This window comes from Leopardus geoffroyi, chromosome X (assembly GCF_018350155.1).
Source record: "Leopardus geoffroyi isolate Oge1 chromosome X, O.geoffroyi_Oge1_pat1.0, whole genome shotgun sequence".
NCBI lineage: Eukaryota > Metazoa > Chordata > Mammalia > Carnivora > Felidae > Leopardus > Leopardus geoffroyi.
Window position 1 is genome coordinate 46,960,603 of NC_059343.1, and position 17,585 is coordinate 46,978,187.

The 17,585-nt window shown below is 42.7% G+C and overlaps 1 protein-coding gene across 4 annotated transcripts in view; it reads right to left on the bottom strand.

Annotated features, from left to right (window-relative positions):
• Positions 1-4,173: 4,173 nt before the first annotated feature.
• PHF8 (PHD finger protein 8) overlaps positions 4,174-17,585 on the bottom strand; it is a 90,459-nt gene continuing 77,047 nt past the window's right edge. For all 4 annotated transcript variants that reach the window (XM_045473084.1, XM_045473083.1, XM_045473087.1 and 1 more), the window contains 3 exons: positions 12,478-12,587; positions 7,764-8,100; positions 4,174-6,796 (listed from right to left, as the gene is read on the bottom strand). In XM_045473084.1, the coding sequence (XP_045329040.1) occupies positions 6,708-6,796; positions 7,764-8,100; positions 12,478-12,587 (536 nt within the window). In that variant the 3' untranslated portion in view covers positions 4,174-6,707. The remainder of the gene's footprint in view (positions 6,797-7,763; positions 8,101-12,477; positions 12,588-17,585) is intronic.

Below are 17,585 nucleotides of genomic sequence, written 5' to 3' on the forward strand. Positions count from 1 at the left end.
GTAAAATGTCAGGAGAAAAAGGGCTATGGGTTAACATCTCTGGTATCTTCACAGCCACTGCCTTGCAACTTAACTGGAAACTTGCAACAACCCCTTTCACACTAGCCTCCATACTAACCTGCTCCTATCTCTGCCACCCCAAGGATGATTACCAAAGAAAATATTCTGAAACATAAATTGGACATCCACAGTCCCTGCCAACCTCTTTAGGCTTCATTCCCCAGCACTTGCCATACCTTACTCTAGCCTTTACACCAGCCCAACTCAAGGGCTTATAGTTCCACCCATACACCAGGCTTCCTCCACTTTCCACTTCTACTTATGCTAGTCCTTTTGCTTGGAATGCTCTATTCCAACACATTATTCTGCCTTCCCTTGCCTAGTGAATGCCCTTCAACATTCAAATCAGACTTCTCAAAGTCTTTCCTGTTCCTCTGACTGGATTCAGTCTCCTTCATGCTCTCATAGCACCCCACATTTATTTGTAACATAATATTTATCCAGTATGCTGTACTTGGGTTTCCAAGTCTGTGTATTAAACCACATGCTCCTTGAGGATCAAGCCCTCTGATAGCATGCACAGGGCCTAATACAAAGGAAGTTTTGATAAACCACTGTAAAACTGAACCAATATTGAATTCGCATGGATGATAATCTGGCACTTTCCAGCAACTTCGTCATAGACTTAGTTGTACCTCCTCTACAGGACTTTAAGGCGTATCACACCTATTGACTCAGCCATTTTTCTAGGTCTTTCAAACACTTTCATCATGGAACCAACTTGATTTCCTGCCCCAGTTTGGAATATTCTCTCCAATTCCTTTAAAGGCTTACTATTTCTGTAATCTCTATAAGATTATAGGATTTGCTGGGAAAATCTTAAGTGGGTAAATTTACTGATCACTGGAGTGTCAGATATTGAAGTAAGTTCTTTAAAGCTACTGTAATTCCTCCCAACAATTCAATGAGGTAGGGATTATATCTTCATTTTACAGATGATGAAACTAAGTCTAGGAAATATAAAGTAGCCAGCTCAAGATCACATAGGTGGTAAAGATGTAATTCAATCATTGGTCTTTTCAACTTTCAGGAACATCCTCTTTCTACTACAGCCCATTATCTCCAGGCTGGGCCAGGTTCTGAAAAGCCTTGAAACCCAGAAGGTGTAATAAGCAGCAGGAAGTCTCAAATGTTCTTGTACAGGAGGGGATGATGAAAAGAGGCCTTTGGGGAGGTAACATTGAAAAGTTGTGTATAATAGAATGGAATGTAAGGGAGGCTTGCTGGGCTCCGACAAGGAAAATGTAAAATGGATATTGTGTATCTCTTACCACATTCATTGGTGACTGCTGGCATTGTGTTGTGGTCCTATGGGGAAGGAGAGGGCCTCAAGAGGTAAGCTATTTTGAGTTAAAAAGCTAAAAGGGGGATAAAGGAGTGCAATTTCTGTCTTGTGGGTTGTATGACTGGACAACTCCAGGTGTCTGCCTCCTGGAAATAGCCTAGGATTTCTGCCCTTTATGAGATGTAGAAGTCCAGGAAAAGGCCAGAATTGACTGGACAGTTGAATGAAGGTTACCTTAGGGAAGCAGCTTTCAATGGGGGCACTAGAAGATGAGATGGTGCCCTCTCCATCCCTCCTTCAGTAACATCCTCACTGGTCTGACTTCATCTCACTTCCTCCTAATCCACTCCTGAGGGATGTTTTTTAAAAGCAAGTTAGATCATGCCATTTTCTGCTTAAACCCTATCATTTTAATGGTTCTCTATCATTCATGGGATACAGTTAAGTCTTTTGACTAACATCAAAATTACATATCCTCCACTATCTGAGGTTTAAAGATAAACATCACACCTAAAACTAATCAACTTTGATCATGTCTTCCCGAACTAGACATGCCCTCTTGGAGATTATTCATGATTCCCCAGGTGAAAGTCACAGCTGTAGTTATACCAAATTGCTTGTCCCCTATATGCACATGGGTGCTCCCTTCTGACTTTATTCATGCTGTTGCCTTGGCTTGGACAACTCTTCCTACTGTTCTCCACCTGACTGGCTACTTTTCATCCTTAAGTTCAGGAATCACCCCTGACAAGATTTACCTGCTTTCTGAACACCCTGCTTCCCCAGGACAGATTCCCTAACTAGCATCTTGTGCTCATCTCTGGTGCCCTTCTGATCTACTCAGTTTAGTGGAGGGCAAGTGCCATTTCAGTCAACTTGACATGAACAGGGTCCTGATGGAAAGGGAAGGGCCTGTGTACCTGAGGCAGGGAACACAACATGAACAAGCAGAATTGGGGATCTGTACTCAGGACAGGTCAGGTCTAAGAAGATTCGGTTTGGGAATCAACAGCATCCAGAAAGTTTGGGGATGACCATACTTCTAGAGGGCTTCATAGTTGAAATAATTCCATCTAGACAATGTAGAAACTGAGATCCAGACAAGCAATCTCCCCCAAATTATTTGGTTATTGAGAAGGCAGGTTCTTAGTGACAAGTCCTGTGTACTTTTCCACTCCATAGAGGAAAAACTGAAGTTGGGTGCTTGTTTTCCTCCTAATTTTTTGACAGGATCCTCTCATCTTCTGGCACCTCCTGTCTGGATGAGAGGTAAGGTAACCAAGACTCTAGCTTATCCTTAAGCTGATGACAAAGAGAACCCAACCCACCATTCCTGCAAAGGCTCTGAAATCCCTCCCCTCTTTCCTATTGCATTTCTACCACAAGACACAGTTCCCCATGCCCCAGACAAGAACCTTTCCTCCATAGATCCTAATACCAACATTCAGATTGAAAGAGCTAGAGGAGGCTATCCAGCCAGTAGATGCCAAACACAGAGTCACCCCAGACGCACAGTAGCAGAATCTCTAGGACGAAGAAATTCTCTGGGGCACCTGGGTGGCTCAGTTGGTTAAGCATCCAACTTCAGCTCAGGTTATGATCCCTCGACTCATGGGTTCAAGCCCCACATCAGGTTGTGTGCTGTCAGCTCAGAACCTAGAGCCTGCTTCAAATTCTGTGTCTCCATTTCTCTCTGCCCCTCCCCTGCTTGCAGTCTGTCTCCGTCTCTCTCTCTCAAAAATAAACATTAAAAAGAAAGAAATTCTCATTGGGTCCAAAGTCCTTTTACAATGACTCTCAGACAGGAAGCAGCCTGCCCTGAGTCACAGAGTCAGGGTGGTAGTAGATTTGGAACTGATGCTCCTGACATTATCCCTTGGGCTCTCTTCAAGACACAATTCCCAATGCTGCATTTTGCACACAACAGGTGCTCAATAAACATCTGTTGGGTCATTGATGTGCAAAAGATTTTCTAACATGGTGAGGGGGAAGAACATGAGTTTTGGAGTTAGGCAGATCCTGCTGTGGAAGACCACTGGCAAATTTCAATCTCCTTCACTGTAAACAGGACTAACAACTATCTCCCAACGTTGTCAGTGAGCATTAAATGAGATATCCTAAGTAAAACCCCTAGCCCAATGCCTGGCACAGAAAAGGCACTTAATAAATTGTAGTGGTTATCAGTGAGAGGTGGTACTGTGATAAGAACACAGACTCTGGAACCAGGCTGGCCCCACAACTTAAGATGTTTGATGCTAGAAGGTTTCTTCGCCTCTGTTTTCTGATCAGTAGGATGAGGACATCAGTGAGGATTAAATGAATCAATATACATAGAACACTAAGAGAAGTGTCTAGCACAAGGAAATGATCATGATGTGTTAGCTCTAATAATTCTATCTTATCCCTTGCACTGGACCTAAACACAGTAATCAAGTTCAGCCTGGAGGAGCATGTCAGATAAAGAGAGAGGGAAGAAAAACAAAACACCAAAATTCCATATTCAAAGACAATACAGGTGTAGCCACTAAGAACAGCCCATGGAAGATATGGAAAGCCTTCCCAACAAACTTGTCAGGCCACTTTGAATTGTTGCCTCTTTCTTTTCTGCTCACTGTACTTCTGGTTATGTTTCTAATGTGTCAATTGTGTCTCTCATGAAAGCTGGGATTCTGTCCCCTCCCCACCTCAGGTGTAAGGTTGGGCACCAAGGAAGTGCTGAGTTCACAAAAGGGAGAGAAAGAGAAAATGTAAAGAGAAGGCGGCACTCCTGGACCCACCCCACCACCCACCACCACCACTACCACCACAAAAGAATGCCAAGCAAAGCATTTGCCAAGATAAATCACTTTTATCTATATAGGAAAGGGAGGATCTAAAAAAAATATAAATTACATTAGTAACACAACATAAGAAAAAAACAGGGGAAAAAACAACAGAGAAGTCTGTATGATGCTATTCTAACCTGTTTATAAAAAGGCCCTGCATCAGAAATTCACAATCCTACCCACTTCTAAAAATATATTTAGACATGTACAGAAGCGGTGGGCTTGTTTTTAAATTGTTTGCTTTTCTGTAAAAATATATTAAAGGTGAATAGAAATCCTCTCTCCCTGCCCCCTATCCAACCCCCAGCTCTGTGCTAGGGACTGGATACCAGAGGTTAACTCTCACCATGTTCTACACCTTAGTTACTACCACTCCAACCCCTCCCCAACTCACTTCACTTAGAACCTGAAACATTAAACAAAAAGAAAAAAAAAGAAAAAGCACACTAGCCTCTTTGGAAAAGCATAACTCTGAGGGTAAACTTGCTTTTCATTTAAAACACAAAACAACATACAGGAGACTCTGAGAGCCCAACTAAACTAAATGGAAACCCAGTCAAATGGAAGTTGGGTTTCAGCTCCACAGAAACTTATAACAAAGAAACAGAGGGGAAAGAGGCCTGGAACCAGGGGGATTTGCTAGCAATTAGCTGCCTTTGAAATATCAAGGGGGGAGGGTGTTAATGGGCAGAAGGGCTGGGGTCCTGGTCTTTGTTACAGCAGTCAGGCAGGGCCTAGTCAGGCAGTTGCCTACACAGGGACACAAACTGTTCCTCCTTCCCTCCTCTCACTACTCTCTGCTGCCTTGAAATCCCCAAGAAGAGCAAAGCTGGGTGGAAATAGAGGGGAGGGGAGTGGGGACCTCACGTTCTGGGGTGGGGGGAGGTAGCCAGGCTTTTTGCCTTTGGTGTGACTAGATGGAGGACTGCATGGCCCCTGGGGTCCCCAAAATAAAAAAAAGGAACGGGGTTAAGGGGCCCCTGATTCCAAATGAGAGTAGATGTGGGGCTGTAGAGAAAAGAAAGAAACTGGAGACACAAAGACAACAAGGGCAGCCTCACATACTCCCATAGCCTGCAATGGTAGCTATTAAATTCCCCAGAAGCACTGGGCAAACTGGGGTGAGGTCAAAGTGGGGAGTAGAGGACAAGGATGCACTCCACTTGGGCAGTACCAAAATGGAGGGAGTGGGGCATTATCCATCCAGTCCAGGTTGCCAGAGAGGCGGGACAAACTGAGGTGGAGGGAGACAGTGGAGGAGGAGGGGTTGGGCACTGTCTGGACAATAGAGACATCCACAAAGGGAAGACAGGGAGGGGAGGATCAGATGATCTGCTCCTTTACAGATGGGCATCTCCTCTCCCAGGTTCAGGCTCTCGAATAGCCCATCTGTACTCTGCTTGAGCATTGACCTGATGTCTGGGAGCACAAAGGCCCAGAAGCGAAGATGTGAGTTCTGAGGTCTTCTTTAGACCAAGACCTTAGGTGGGGAAAGGAGGGAGGCTCCTGATGGAGAACCCAGAGGTGAGCTGTCCTGTCACATCCTTTCCAGAAGGTCCAGGCTGTGCTCTGTGGTACAGGTGAAGAGAGCAGGCTGTACGTAGGGCCAGAGTTATCTGCTTCAGTGGTAGGAACTTTCAGACTGTTGGAAGATCACCTGTTGGGGCCCAGCTATAGCCACATGGATAATGTTCTGCAGGACCTCAAAATCCAGGCAAATCCCTGAAGCTCACCCTGGGACAGGGGACCTCATCTGTAGCCACCCAAAAGTAGCTTCCTCCAATGGGCTACAAAGTCATGGTCAAAGGCTTGGGTATTGGTCCTCTCCCCACCTTTAGACATGACAGAAATCTCTCTTCTTCCCAAAGATGAATGAAGTCAGCCCACAGCCTTTCTAGTCCACCTCTGGAAATGGCTTCTACTGGGGCAATAAGGAGACTCCAGGCCCTCTTCTTTATTTTCATGATGCATTTGGCAAGAGGGGAAAGAGGCTAGACCCTTCTCCCAGGAACGAATCTGGAATGGGATATGTCCACTTGGCTGGGGGGCAGAAGGGGAAGAACATATGGGCAAAGGTGGACAGGCTTCTGCAGACAGGGCTGGAGTTGTGGGAAGTGTTGAGCACTGGGAACTCCATAATCAGGGAAATAGCAAGGGGCCCAGGCTCACTTTGTTTCTCTTCATCCTGCCTCCTAGCTCTAAGTGGGGATGCGAGTATAGGGCAGATAAGGCTGGTAAAAAAGAAACGGGTTGAAGCAGCAGAAGAAGGTTCTGGTCAGCCAGAAACCTCTCCCATTTACCTGCTAGTCAGAGGTATGGAGAAGGAAGGCAGGATGCTCTAGTGGAAGTAGAAAAGGGAGTTAGGGGAGTTGGTGAAGGGGCCCTTTGGGGAGTCCGTGCCTTTGGTCAGTTCCAAGAAAGCAGGACAATGCGCCTCAGCACCTTGTCCGGGGCAGATAGGATCCAGGAGTGCCCCGAGAGTTGACGATGGAGAAGGCAATGGGGGTGAAGGGGTGAGGGGCAGGACACTAGGGGGCTCACAGAAGTAGTTTGCCATTTCTGTGGATTTTCAGGATACGGCCAAGTCTCTGCTTAGCTGTGGCCAGGCCCTTTTTAGGACGCTTTCCTGTGGGGAAAAGAGAGGTAAGCAAAGGCTATGGCAAGGGCTTCAGCAACAAGTCCAGCACCATCTATATTTGTTCTACCCCCCTCCTCTGTTCCTTTGCCCACAGAGTGTCCCCATTCTTATACTGGCTCCAGGCACATCTTGGGCAAGAGGCCCTTCTTAACTACTTCCATCATGCCTTGGCGCTTCCTCCTATGACCTCCTGTAGCAGCTATCTACTCCCTGATTAGCCTGTCTGTTTCCTTTTCCTCATTGATTTATTTGGTCCCAATCATTTTCCTTCCTAAATTCTGCAGGGATGTGGTAATGCCTCCCTGTCCTCTTATCCTGACCATGGAGACTGGACAAGTGCCTGGTTAGTGATTATAGCTCAGTGTCCTGAAAGGTGGCATTCCCACGGCCTTGTTTCATTAGCAACCCTCATCGTCATCATCCAATGCCACACTGACTTCACCACCCTTGAGCTGCATACTCTAGGGACTGGGCTTTGAAGGCCAAAGTGAGGAAAAAGAGAGCTTGAGTCATGCCCCCCCATTGCCTCTTCCTCTCTCTCCCCACATCAAATCACTTCCCATGTCCACTGTGACCTCCTCCATATTTGATCAATTTATCTTCTCCCTCTTCTTTTTTTTTTTTTTTTTTAATCTTCTCCCTCTTCATTCCCTCTGCTATAGCCCCAGCTTCTCTTCACTGCAGCCTGAAACCTGTGTATATGTCTCCTCCCTAGACTTCTCACCCACTGCCCACCTTCCACTCTGGTCATCAGAAGGCTCTTTCTAAACCCACATCTGAAATGCCCCTGTTTAACATCAGTTAACGTCCCTTCATTGCCTAAGAGATCACATACAAGCGCCTTAGGTTGACCATCAGTATCCCTCCCAGGTATTCTCATCTACCAGGGTACTTAGGGTTTGGAGCTGGTGACCCTAAGATCCTACTCAGTTCTGCAACCATATGGCAGCTGTACCTTGTCCTGCTTGATTGCTCTGGGAGCCAACTGAAGGGCGCCGCTGGGTCAAGAAGACGCCAGGGGCCATGGGTGTGGTGCTGCGGTTTGCCTGGGCCATACCAAAGGCATTGGGACGAGCAGTATATTCGTGGTCAGCAAGACTTCCTGAGAGGGCCTCTTGTTTAGGCTCAGGAGGAGGCAGGGGCGAGGAGGAGGTGAGAAGCTGGGGTGTAGTCGCCAGAGTTGGGGCTGGCGCTGCCATGCTGAGATTGGACTCTTGAGGTTGAGGCTGCTCTACCTCCTTCAACAAAGGCTTCTTCTTGATGTATTTCTTCTTCTGGGCCTTCTGCAGCTCCTGAAATATAAGCCAAGTGGGAGGGGAAAATTCAGGAGTGGAGAAGAGAGAATTGCCCAAAAAGGAAACTAGACACTGGTAGATATGGTTCTACAACTCTCCCCACCCCAAGTCTAGTCTGGATGTTATGTATACAAAACACACAGACCTTCCATCACCTGAGGTCATCTCTTTGGTACCATCCACCCTTAAGTTATCACTGCCACTAACCAGTACAGTGGTAACAGAAGGGTAAATGAGTTCAGAGACTTGGGTTTTGGTCCTAGCATTGCCATTTATGAGGTGGACTATGGATACTTCTAATAAGAATAGCTACATTTATGTCGGCACCTAAGGCCCTTTATACAGTTGACCCTTGAACAATGTAAGGGTTAGGGTAGTACTAATCTCCCATGCAGGCGAAAATCCACATTTTGACTCCCCAAAAACTTAACTACTAATAGCCTACTGTTGACTGGAAGCCTTACTGATAACATAAACAGTCAATTAACATATATTTTGTATGTTATACATATTATATACTGTATCTTTTGTTTTTTAATATAATTTATTGTCAAATTGGTTTCCATACAACACCCAGTGCTCATCCCAACAAGTGCCCTCCTCAATGCCCATCACCCACCTTCCCCTCTCCCCTATCCACCCTCAGTTTGTTCTCTGTATGTAAGAGTCTCTTATGGTTTGCCTCCCTCCCTCTCTGTTTGTAACTTTTTTTCCCCTTCCCCTCCCCCATGGTCTTCTGTTAAGTTTCTCAAGATCCACATAGGAGTGAAAACATATGCTCTCTGTCTTTCTCTGACTGACTTACAATAAAGGCAGAGAAAAGAAAATATCAGGAAAATCCTAAGGAAGAGAAAATACATTTACAGTACTACACTAAAAAAAAAAAAAATCTACGTATAAGTGGACCTGTGCAGTTCAAACCTGTGTTTGAAGGGCCAACAGTCTGCTTAACTTCATTTAATCCTCAGAGTAGCCCTGAGAAGGAAAATCCCTCAGTTTATAGAAGAGAAAACTGAGGTGCAGGGATATTAAGTAGTTTGAGCCCAAAGCCTCACAGGTGAAGAACTGCTGGGTCCAGGATTCAGCCAGGTCTATCTGAATACCCACCCTGTACACTTCTCAAAAAGGAACTCTGAGAGTGAAAGAGGAGTAGCTTTGGAATAAAATAAAATTTTTAAAAAAACAAAGAAAAACAAAAACAAAAAAAACCCCAAACAAACAAAAACTGGGGCTCAAATATAGGCTTGTGCTCCCTGAGTGGGATGACCTCATCAAGTTACTAACCTTTGTGAATCTCAATCGCCTCATCTGTAAAATGGGCCAAATAAATCTGTTTTTCAGGGTTGTCAGAGATTAAATAAAATAATGATGTAAAAACACATAGCACATAGTAGGTACTCAGCAAGTGGTGAACTATTGCTCTATCTTCATATCTTACAAGGTTTCTCTTATTTTTGCTGGTCTTTTAATAGAGGACTTGGCAATCCTTCAGGCCACTAGGTCTTAAAACCTCAATTCTGGATGGGAGAGATGAATAAGAAGTTATGGCACCTCTCCCAACATCTTGGATTTCATCCATCCATTGCTCTATGGAGCTACTATCCACTGTGTAGTGGGTACCTGTAGAGTGGGCATCTGGAGCCCTGAGAACCTGGAAAGGTGGTGCTGAGAGCATGTGAACGACTTCACCTTCTGAAATGCTACACAGCCTCACAGACCAACTCAGTGATTACATTTCTTTGCCTTGGCAGCACGGGCCTACTCCTGCCAGGCTGTGGCTACAATAGGAATTTCTGGGGGATAAGAATAATAATATTAGTAATACAGGCCAGGTACTTTTCTACAATTTAACTCACTTAATACTCAGAAGAAGTATGAGAAGAAAGAATTAAAATCACATTTTGAGAAGAAACTGTGGCACAGAGAGATTAAGTCATTTTCCCAAGGTTATAGGACCAATATGTGACCAAGCTGGGATTCAGACCTAAGCCACTGGGCTTCAGAATCACTTTTCTCAGCCATACTGCTATTCCACCCATACCAGAAACTGCATTTCTGCCCCCATTTCTCTCATCTGAATCCAGAGATTATCTATTCACACCTAGATCAAATAGCTGAAATTTTTCTACCTTTGCTGCCAATCTCCTCATGTAATTCATCCAGATGAATTACAGAAGACTAGACTGTTTTATGACAGGATCACTTACACTTGCCAATTTCCTTGCTCAGAAGCCTGTTAGCAGGTCTTCACCCAAGTTCAAACTTCCCAATCTGACATTCATGGTCTTCTACAGTCTGGCCATTCATCCCTATCCAACCCATAATGATTACACTGAGAAGCTAAAACGTCTATAGTACTTACTCTGTGACAAGTGCCATGCTCTGAGCTTTTCCATATATTACCTCATCTAATCCTCAAAGTTTATGAGGAAACTGAGGCATAGAGAAATTAAGTAACTTGCTAAAGTGGTAGAGTGAAGATTCAAAGTCAGGCAGGCTAGTTCTACAATCCATTTTTTAATCTGAATTTATCTTACCCTATTCCCTATGAAGCCTCCAATCCAGAAAAGATCTACTCATTTATTTATTCATCCATCCATTCCTTCATTCATTCACCCAACACTGACTAAACACATGTTTAGTATAGTGGGGATACCAAATTAAATTAGATATATCCCCACCCTTCAGGCACTTACAGTTTAATAAGGAACACAGAAAAGCACACTTATGACTGTTAAGAGAGAATGCTACAGAAGCACAGAAGACTACTGTAATAAATTGGTGGTAGGTGGTATGAAGGTGTGTTAGGTAAGGCATCCGAAAGGGATAATTCCCAGTGGGCAGAGGAACAACCTGTGCAAAGGCAGAGGCATGAGACACTGTGATACACGCTAAGTGAACTTCAAGTATCATGGTACAATAGTATAGCTGGTGTGAAGGGCATGTATGAGGGGCTGGTAGGAGGTTAGGGAGGAGAGGTGACCAGAGAACAAATTAAGAGGGCCTTGTGTGCTTTGCTAAGGATTTCCCTTCTCCTGGAATGCCTTTCTGTTCCTTCCAAAAGCTCAGCCTGCAAAACGCCTCCCAGATTCAAATCCTCTTCTTTCAAGTCATACCTCATCAACCGAAACAGAAGTGAGCTCCTTTGAAGGCACTAAAAATAGTTTTCACAGCTTTAATTAATATATCTGTTTATTTAAAGCAGTAGAACACTCCCCTCCCCCACTTTTTTTCCAGATTACATCTAACATGGCACTAGGATATATATAACAGAGAGAAGTTCTGGTCAGAGATGGCCTACCTGCCCTGCTTGGTCTCTGCTAACTCCCAACAACAGCCTCTGAGACATTTCTAAGCAACTCGAGCGCTCCATATAACAGCATATTTAAAACATCATTCTATTAAATTTTATTGAGATAGGATATGATTATTAAATTCTATAAACATTTAACTATTTTATTGAAATAGCAAGTAACATGAAATTTGAAGTTAGAGGATATGAGTTTGAATCTTGTCTCCTCCATTTACTGGCTGTATTATCCTGGACTAGTCACTTAAAGAGAGCCTCATTTTCTTCACCTGTAAAATGATGAAAATATCACCTATTGAACAGGGCTACTGGGCAGATTACATGAGACGTTGTACATGGAAGCCCCTAACATAAAAGCAGATACCCAACAAATGCTCTAAGCAATAGTGTGTGGCATGAAGAGCCAAGAAGATGTTGATAAGGAGAGAACCAGAAAATTCAACTCCAACTGTTCCCAGGGTTGCTGAGCGCAGTATACACATTAGAGAACTTTGTAAACTGTAACCTGCTAGGAGGTCAATTTCATTCTAGTGAAGTGACCCTTTAGGACAAAAACTAGTGGGTGAAGTTTTCTTGGGCAGCAGGGGCTGAAGATTAAGGCAATAATATTTGGCACAGAGGACAAGGAAAGCCTCTCCCCCAAAATCAAAATCCAATACTGGTTGGGTGGCAGAGAACTTGAGTACACTCAGCTAGTAACCTCCTCGGGGTTCCATCTGATGGCAAATGCTCTCATTCAAGGACAGCCCTGGTCCTTCCCACCTAACAGGTTTTTACACACCTAGAAAGGCAAGTGATATCAACAAGAGCTTTTCTCTGGCCCCCTATTTCCTTTCATCCTAAATCATGTCAACTGTGTGATCTGTGGAAGTAGCTTGTCATCGAGTTGGGCTGTGAAGGATATAGGAGGAGCCTAGGATAATGCCATATATAAAGATCAAAGGCTACCCACCCACTCCCCGATGAGACAACAGTGGGAACCTATCAGCCTGAAGGTCTCAGTTTTAAGGCTCTAAGGAAACTGGGGTCAGTAGCAAGGCCACTGCCTAGATGTCAGCACCTACCTGCTGGGCTAGTTTTGCAGCTGCTGCAGCCAAGCCCGTCTCAATGGAAGCTACCCGGGTCCCCTCACGCACAGGACGGTCCTGCTTTGGTAGAGTTGGGGTCACACGGGCTGCAGAGGAAACAGGATGAAAACATTTATCTGAATGTCAACCATATTCCCTACCTCTGAGCCTCCCCAAAGGTGGTCTCACTGGTCCCCCTGCTTATAGCTTTTTAGAAAGTTAGATTTTGTTTCCCATCAGGGAAGAAGCTAATTTACAAATGCTCAAAGAACACAATGCACACACTGATTACAGGGTAAAAGTTAACTTCCCTGAATTGGCATTTAAGGTTGTCCATGGTCTGCTCCTGGCCTACGTACCTCCTCAACCTTATTTCTACATCCATATTCTCAGCTTCTCTAAACAGAATGGCTTATTATACCTCCAGAATAAGTACAGCTCATCCTCTCTCCCTGTGCCTTCATCCTCACCATCCATACTGCCTAGAGTACCCTCTTCCCTTTGTCCCCCACTTCAAAACCTGCCTATCCTTCAAAGGCAAGCTGAAATCAACTTTCTATACAAAACCTCTAGGAACTCTCTGGCTCACACCGACTTCTCCCTCTCCTGAACTTACAATACATACAAGTCACTCAATATATATTATGTACCATCTTGTCTCATTCCCTAACATTGATGTGCTGTTGTGTGTGTTATGTGGTCAACCAAACAGGCTATGAATTCCTGAAGAAGACTGTCTTCTTGTATAACCTTTTTATAGTGCCATAAGAGTCTTGAATCAAAAAATAGTTACTTATCCCACATTTTACATAGGAAGTATACTTCAGGATAACCAAATGGCCCCAGATGATGAAGGCGAACTCTTCTTTATAGAAGAATGCCAGCTAATAAATGGAATGACAGAATTAGAAAATCACAGGTTTGCAAGGCCTAATAAAACAATTGATTCTAGGGCACTGGATATTCACACAGTACCTAAGTATTACCTCACATACTACTTGTAGTCTCAAGAAGGAAAAAAACTAGCTTTATGACAGTAAGATCCTATCACCCCCTTAACTAAGCATATTTTTTTATTAAAAAAATCTTTTTTAATGTTTATTTATTTTGAGGGAGAGAGAGAGACAGAATATGAGCAGGGGAGGGTCAGAGAGAGAGGGAGACACAGAATCCGGAGAGGGCTCCAGGTTCCAACCTGTCAGCACAGCGCCTGATGCGGGGCTCGAACCCACAAACCGCAAGATCATGACCTGAGCTGAAGACGGACGCTTAACTGACTGAGCCACCCAGGCGCCCCCCCCCCCCTTAGGTAAGTATTAACCTGATTGTTACTAATAGTGAGACAGCTGACTTCATGTGCCTCCTGATACAGTGCAATATGAAATTCACAGCATCACCTGGGAAGTAGTTTTGCCAAAGACCTAAAATCAAGTAAGTGGTTCATATTACTTCCAGTTTTTAAGAAATGAAGAGATAAGACAACAAGTTAAATGACAACATGAGAAAACAATCAGACATTCTACAAGATAACTGGCCTGTTTCATTAAAAAGACAATGTCACAAGGAAACAAACAAATCTAGAAGGTGGGATGTGTTACAATTACACTAGCTTTTACAATAATCAACAGCATAAAACAAAAAAGGGGGAATGCTCTAGGTTAAGAAAGACTCAAAAGGTATGACAGCCAAATACTTTGTGAACTCTGTTAGATCCTGATTTAAACAAATCCACTGTAAAAATACCTTTTTTGGTTAGACAATTGAGGAAAATTGATTATGGACTTAGTATTAGATCATGGATAGGAATTATCACATTATTAATTTTGTTATGTATGATAATAGGATTATGGTTATATGAGAAAATGTATTTTTTTAGAGATGCTTATTAAAGTACATTGGAAGTGAGGAATGACACAATATTTAGGATCTGCTTTAAAGCACTGACAATTTTGATAAAAAGAAAATAGATGAATCAAACATAGCAAAATCTTGGTAACTGTTGATTCTTAGTGGTGGGTGTATGGGAATTTATTGTACTATTCTATTTTTAATTAAAGAAAAAAGTCAGTGTCAAAGGAAAAAAAAGAGGTGGTGGTGGTTATTGACCTAGATGTAAAGATTCCTTGGTTAGCTATTATTATTATTATAAAAAAAGACTTTCCGTATAAGCAGTATGCAGATTACAGAATAAGCAATTCAAAAGGCTGAAGTCCTCTCTTTATAAAGGTGACATTTGTTTAAAAATGATGTGAAGCAAATGTAGCAAAAATGTTAATGTGCAATTTTGGTTATAGATTCTTGGATATATTTTATATTGTTCTCTATAGTTTTGTTATGTGTGGTGGTTTTAAAACAAGGCCTCAAATTCTTTGACATTGTTCCTATTGATAGGTGAGGTCTTATGTTCCCTCCCATTGAATTTCAGCAGGCTTATTTGTAGCCTATAGAATGTGGTGAAGGTAACACTGCCTGACTTCCCAGGCTAGGTCAGAAAAGGCAATTTCAGTTTCTGCATTGCTTGCTAGAACACACACTTTGAGCCCTGAGCAGGCATGGAAGAAGTTCGATTGCCTTGAGGCCACCAGGCAATGAGGAAGCTAGTCACATGGAGAGGCCACATGTTGGCACTATGCTTGGCAGTTCTAGTCCTTGAGTCTTCCCAGCCTAGGCACCAGATATGTAAGTTAGTGACACCTCAGATGATTCAAACTCTTGGCCATCAAGAAACCCCCTCAGCTTTCTAATTTTCCCAGATAAGGCCCCATACTATATGGAGTAGAGACAAGCTACCCTTACTGTACCCTTTCCAAATGCCTGACCTGTATAATACATGAGAAAGTTCTTGTTTTAAGCTGGAAAAAAAAAACCCTCCTTCAGTGAACCTGGATTTTGAGGAAAAAATACTATAAAAGACATTTTGTGGGGCACAGTGGAGAAAATTTAATGATGGACTGGGTATTAGACGATCTTAAGGAATTATTAACTGTTAAGTACAACAAAGGTAGTATGGTTACATAGGAGGGTGTCCTTAGGCGATACTGAAGTATTAAGGGGTAAAATATCATGTTATGCACACTACTTTGAAGTGGCTCAGCAAAAGCTAGAAGATAAATGAATAAAGCAAATACAGCAAAATATACTGAGAATATAGGTGTTTGTGTACTATCTTTCTACATTTATGTATGTTTGAAATCTGTCATCATAAAAAATTTTAAATGACTGAGACTAAGAGATTATAACAACCCAATGAAATGTTTAGTCTTTGAAAACATCCTGATTTGAATACACAAATTATAAGATACTTTTGGTACAACGGGGGGGGGGGGGGGTATTTGAATAAGGATTTGGTATTAAATGACGTTAGAAAATAAATGTTATTTGACTTAGGTGTCATAAAATGGTACCATGGTTATAGAAGAAAATGTCATTTTCATAGCAAAGCATACTGAACTATTTGGTATGTCATGATGGATGGCAATAGCAAGAATGACAAAGTTAAGGACTTCCAAAAACACACTCCTGAATTAAGACAATGAAAAACTGGTAATTGTCAGAAAAAAACTTTTTCAGAACTCTGGATAATTAGCTAAAGGCTTACAGCAACCCTCTAGTGAATTCTAGTAGGGAAGTGAAGACTGTGAAACGGGTGAGAAGGACACTTTTTTTGTATATCCACATGTACTTTTTGCCCTCCTGGAGTTTATACAATTATTATTATCTTTTAATGTTTATTTATTTATTTTTGAGAGAGCACACAAGTGGGGAAGGGGCAGAGTGTGGGGGAGACAGATGATCTGAAGCAGGCTCTGTGCTGATAGCAGAGAGCCCGATGCAGGGCTTGAACTCATGAACCGTTGAGATCATGACCTGAGCTGAAGTCAGACACTTAACTGACTGAGCCACCCAAATGCCTACCCTTTTGGGCATCGTCAGAGATCCATCGTCGGTAAATAATCAGAGACACCAACACATATAAAGATGTTCACCTCAAATATTACTAATTGTGAAAATGTGGCAATAGGCTAAATGCCTCACGTTAAAGAGAAGTTAGGTAAACAAGGTATATCCACAGAATAGAATATTTTGTAGCCATTAAAATACTTATAAAGAATGGCATAAGGACATGCGTATGAAATAATATTGATTTAAAAGGCCAGGTATATTTACTGGTTTTCAACTTTTACAGTCAACCGCTAGTTACTATAGAGTATTTATCACAAGAAAATGTAAATGCTAACAACCTTGACAATGTAAACAAAAATGTGTAGTTCATGAGAAGTGGGAAGCAGGAAGGAGTACTAATGTCTGTATCTTAGAAAGTGGAGGGGCGCCTGGGTGGCGCAGTCGGTTGAGCGTCCGACTTCAGCCAGGTCACGATCTCGCGATCCGTGAGTTCGAGCCCCGCGTCGGGCTCTGGGCTGATGGCTCAGAGCCTGGAGCCTGTTTCCGATTCTGTGTCTCCCTCTCTCTCTGCCCCTCCCCTGTTCATGCTCTGTCTCTCTCTGTCCCAAAAATAAATAAATGTTGAAAAAAAAAATTAAAAAAAAAAAAAAAGAAAGTGGATAATCAAGACAGACTGACAGAAGCTGAGAGACAGAGAAATAGAGACTAAGTTGGTACATCAAGAAATGGTGGTATAAATAAACCCTATTATCTTGAATTTTGGAGGTAACAACCAGAAAAAAAAAACTATGAGGTTGCTTCTCAGGCACAGGATTGGAAGTGGGGAAAGCAGGGGCAAAGACTACTGCATTTCATCCTAAACTCCTCTGTACTATTTGCTACCAAATATACACATTAATTTGATTAAAAGGCCAAAAAAAACTTAAAGCAGGATATAGGCTTGTCTCTACACAGTGTAATTTTAACCATAAAAAGAAATACATAGGAAAAACAGACTTGAAAGAAACGTGTCAAAACACTAACACAGTGGTTCCTTCCGGGTAACTGGATCATGGGTGGTTTCTTCTTTACACTTTCCTCTATTTTCCGTATTTTCCCACTTTTCTATTTTGCTAATCAGCCAGAAACTATATGAAAAAATACAATCAGAAAATAGGACTTAAAAAAGAAAAAAGTAACATTTGCTGACTGGCTCACTAAGA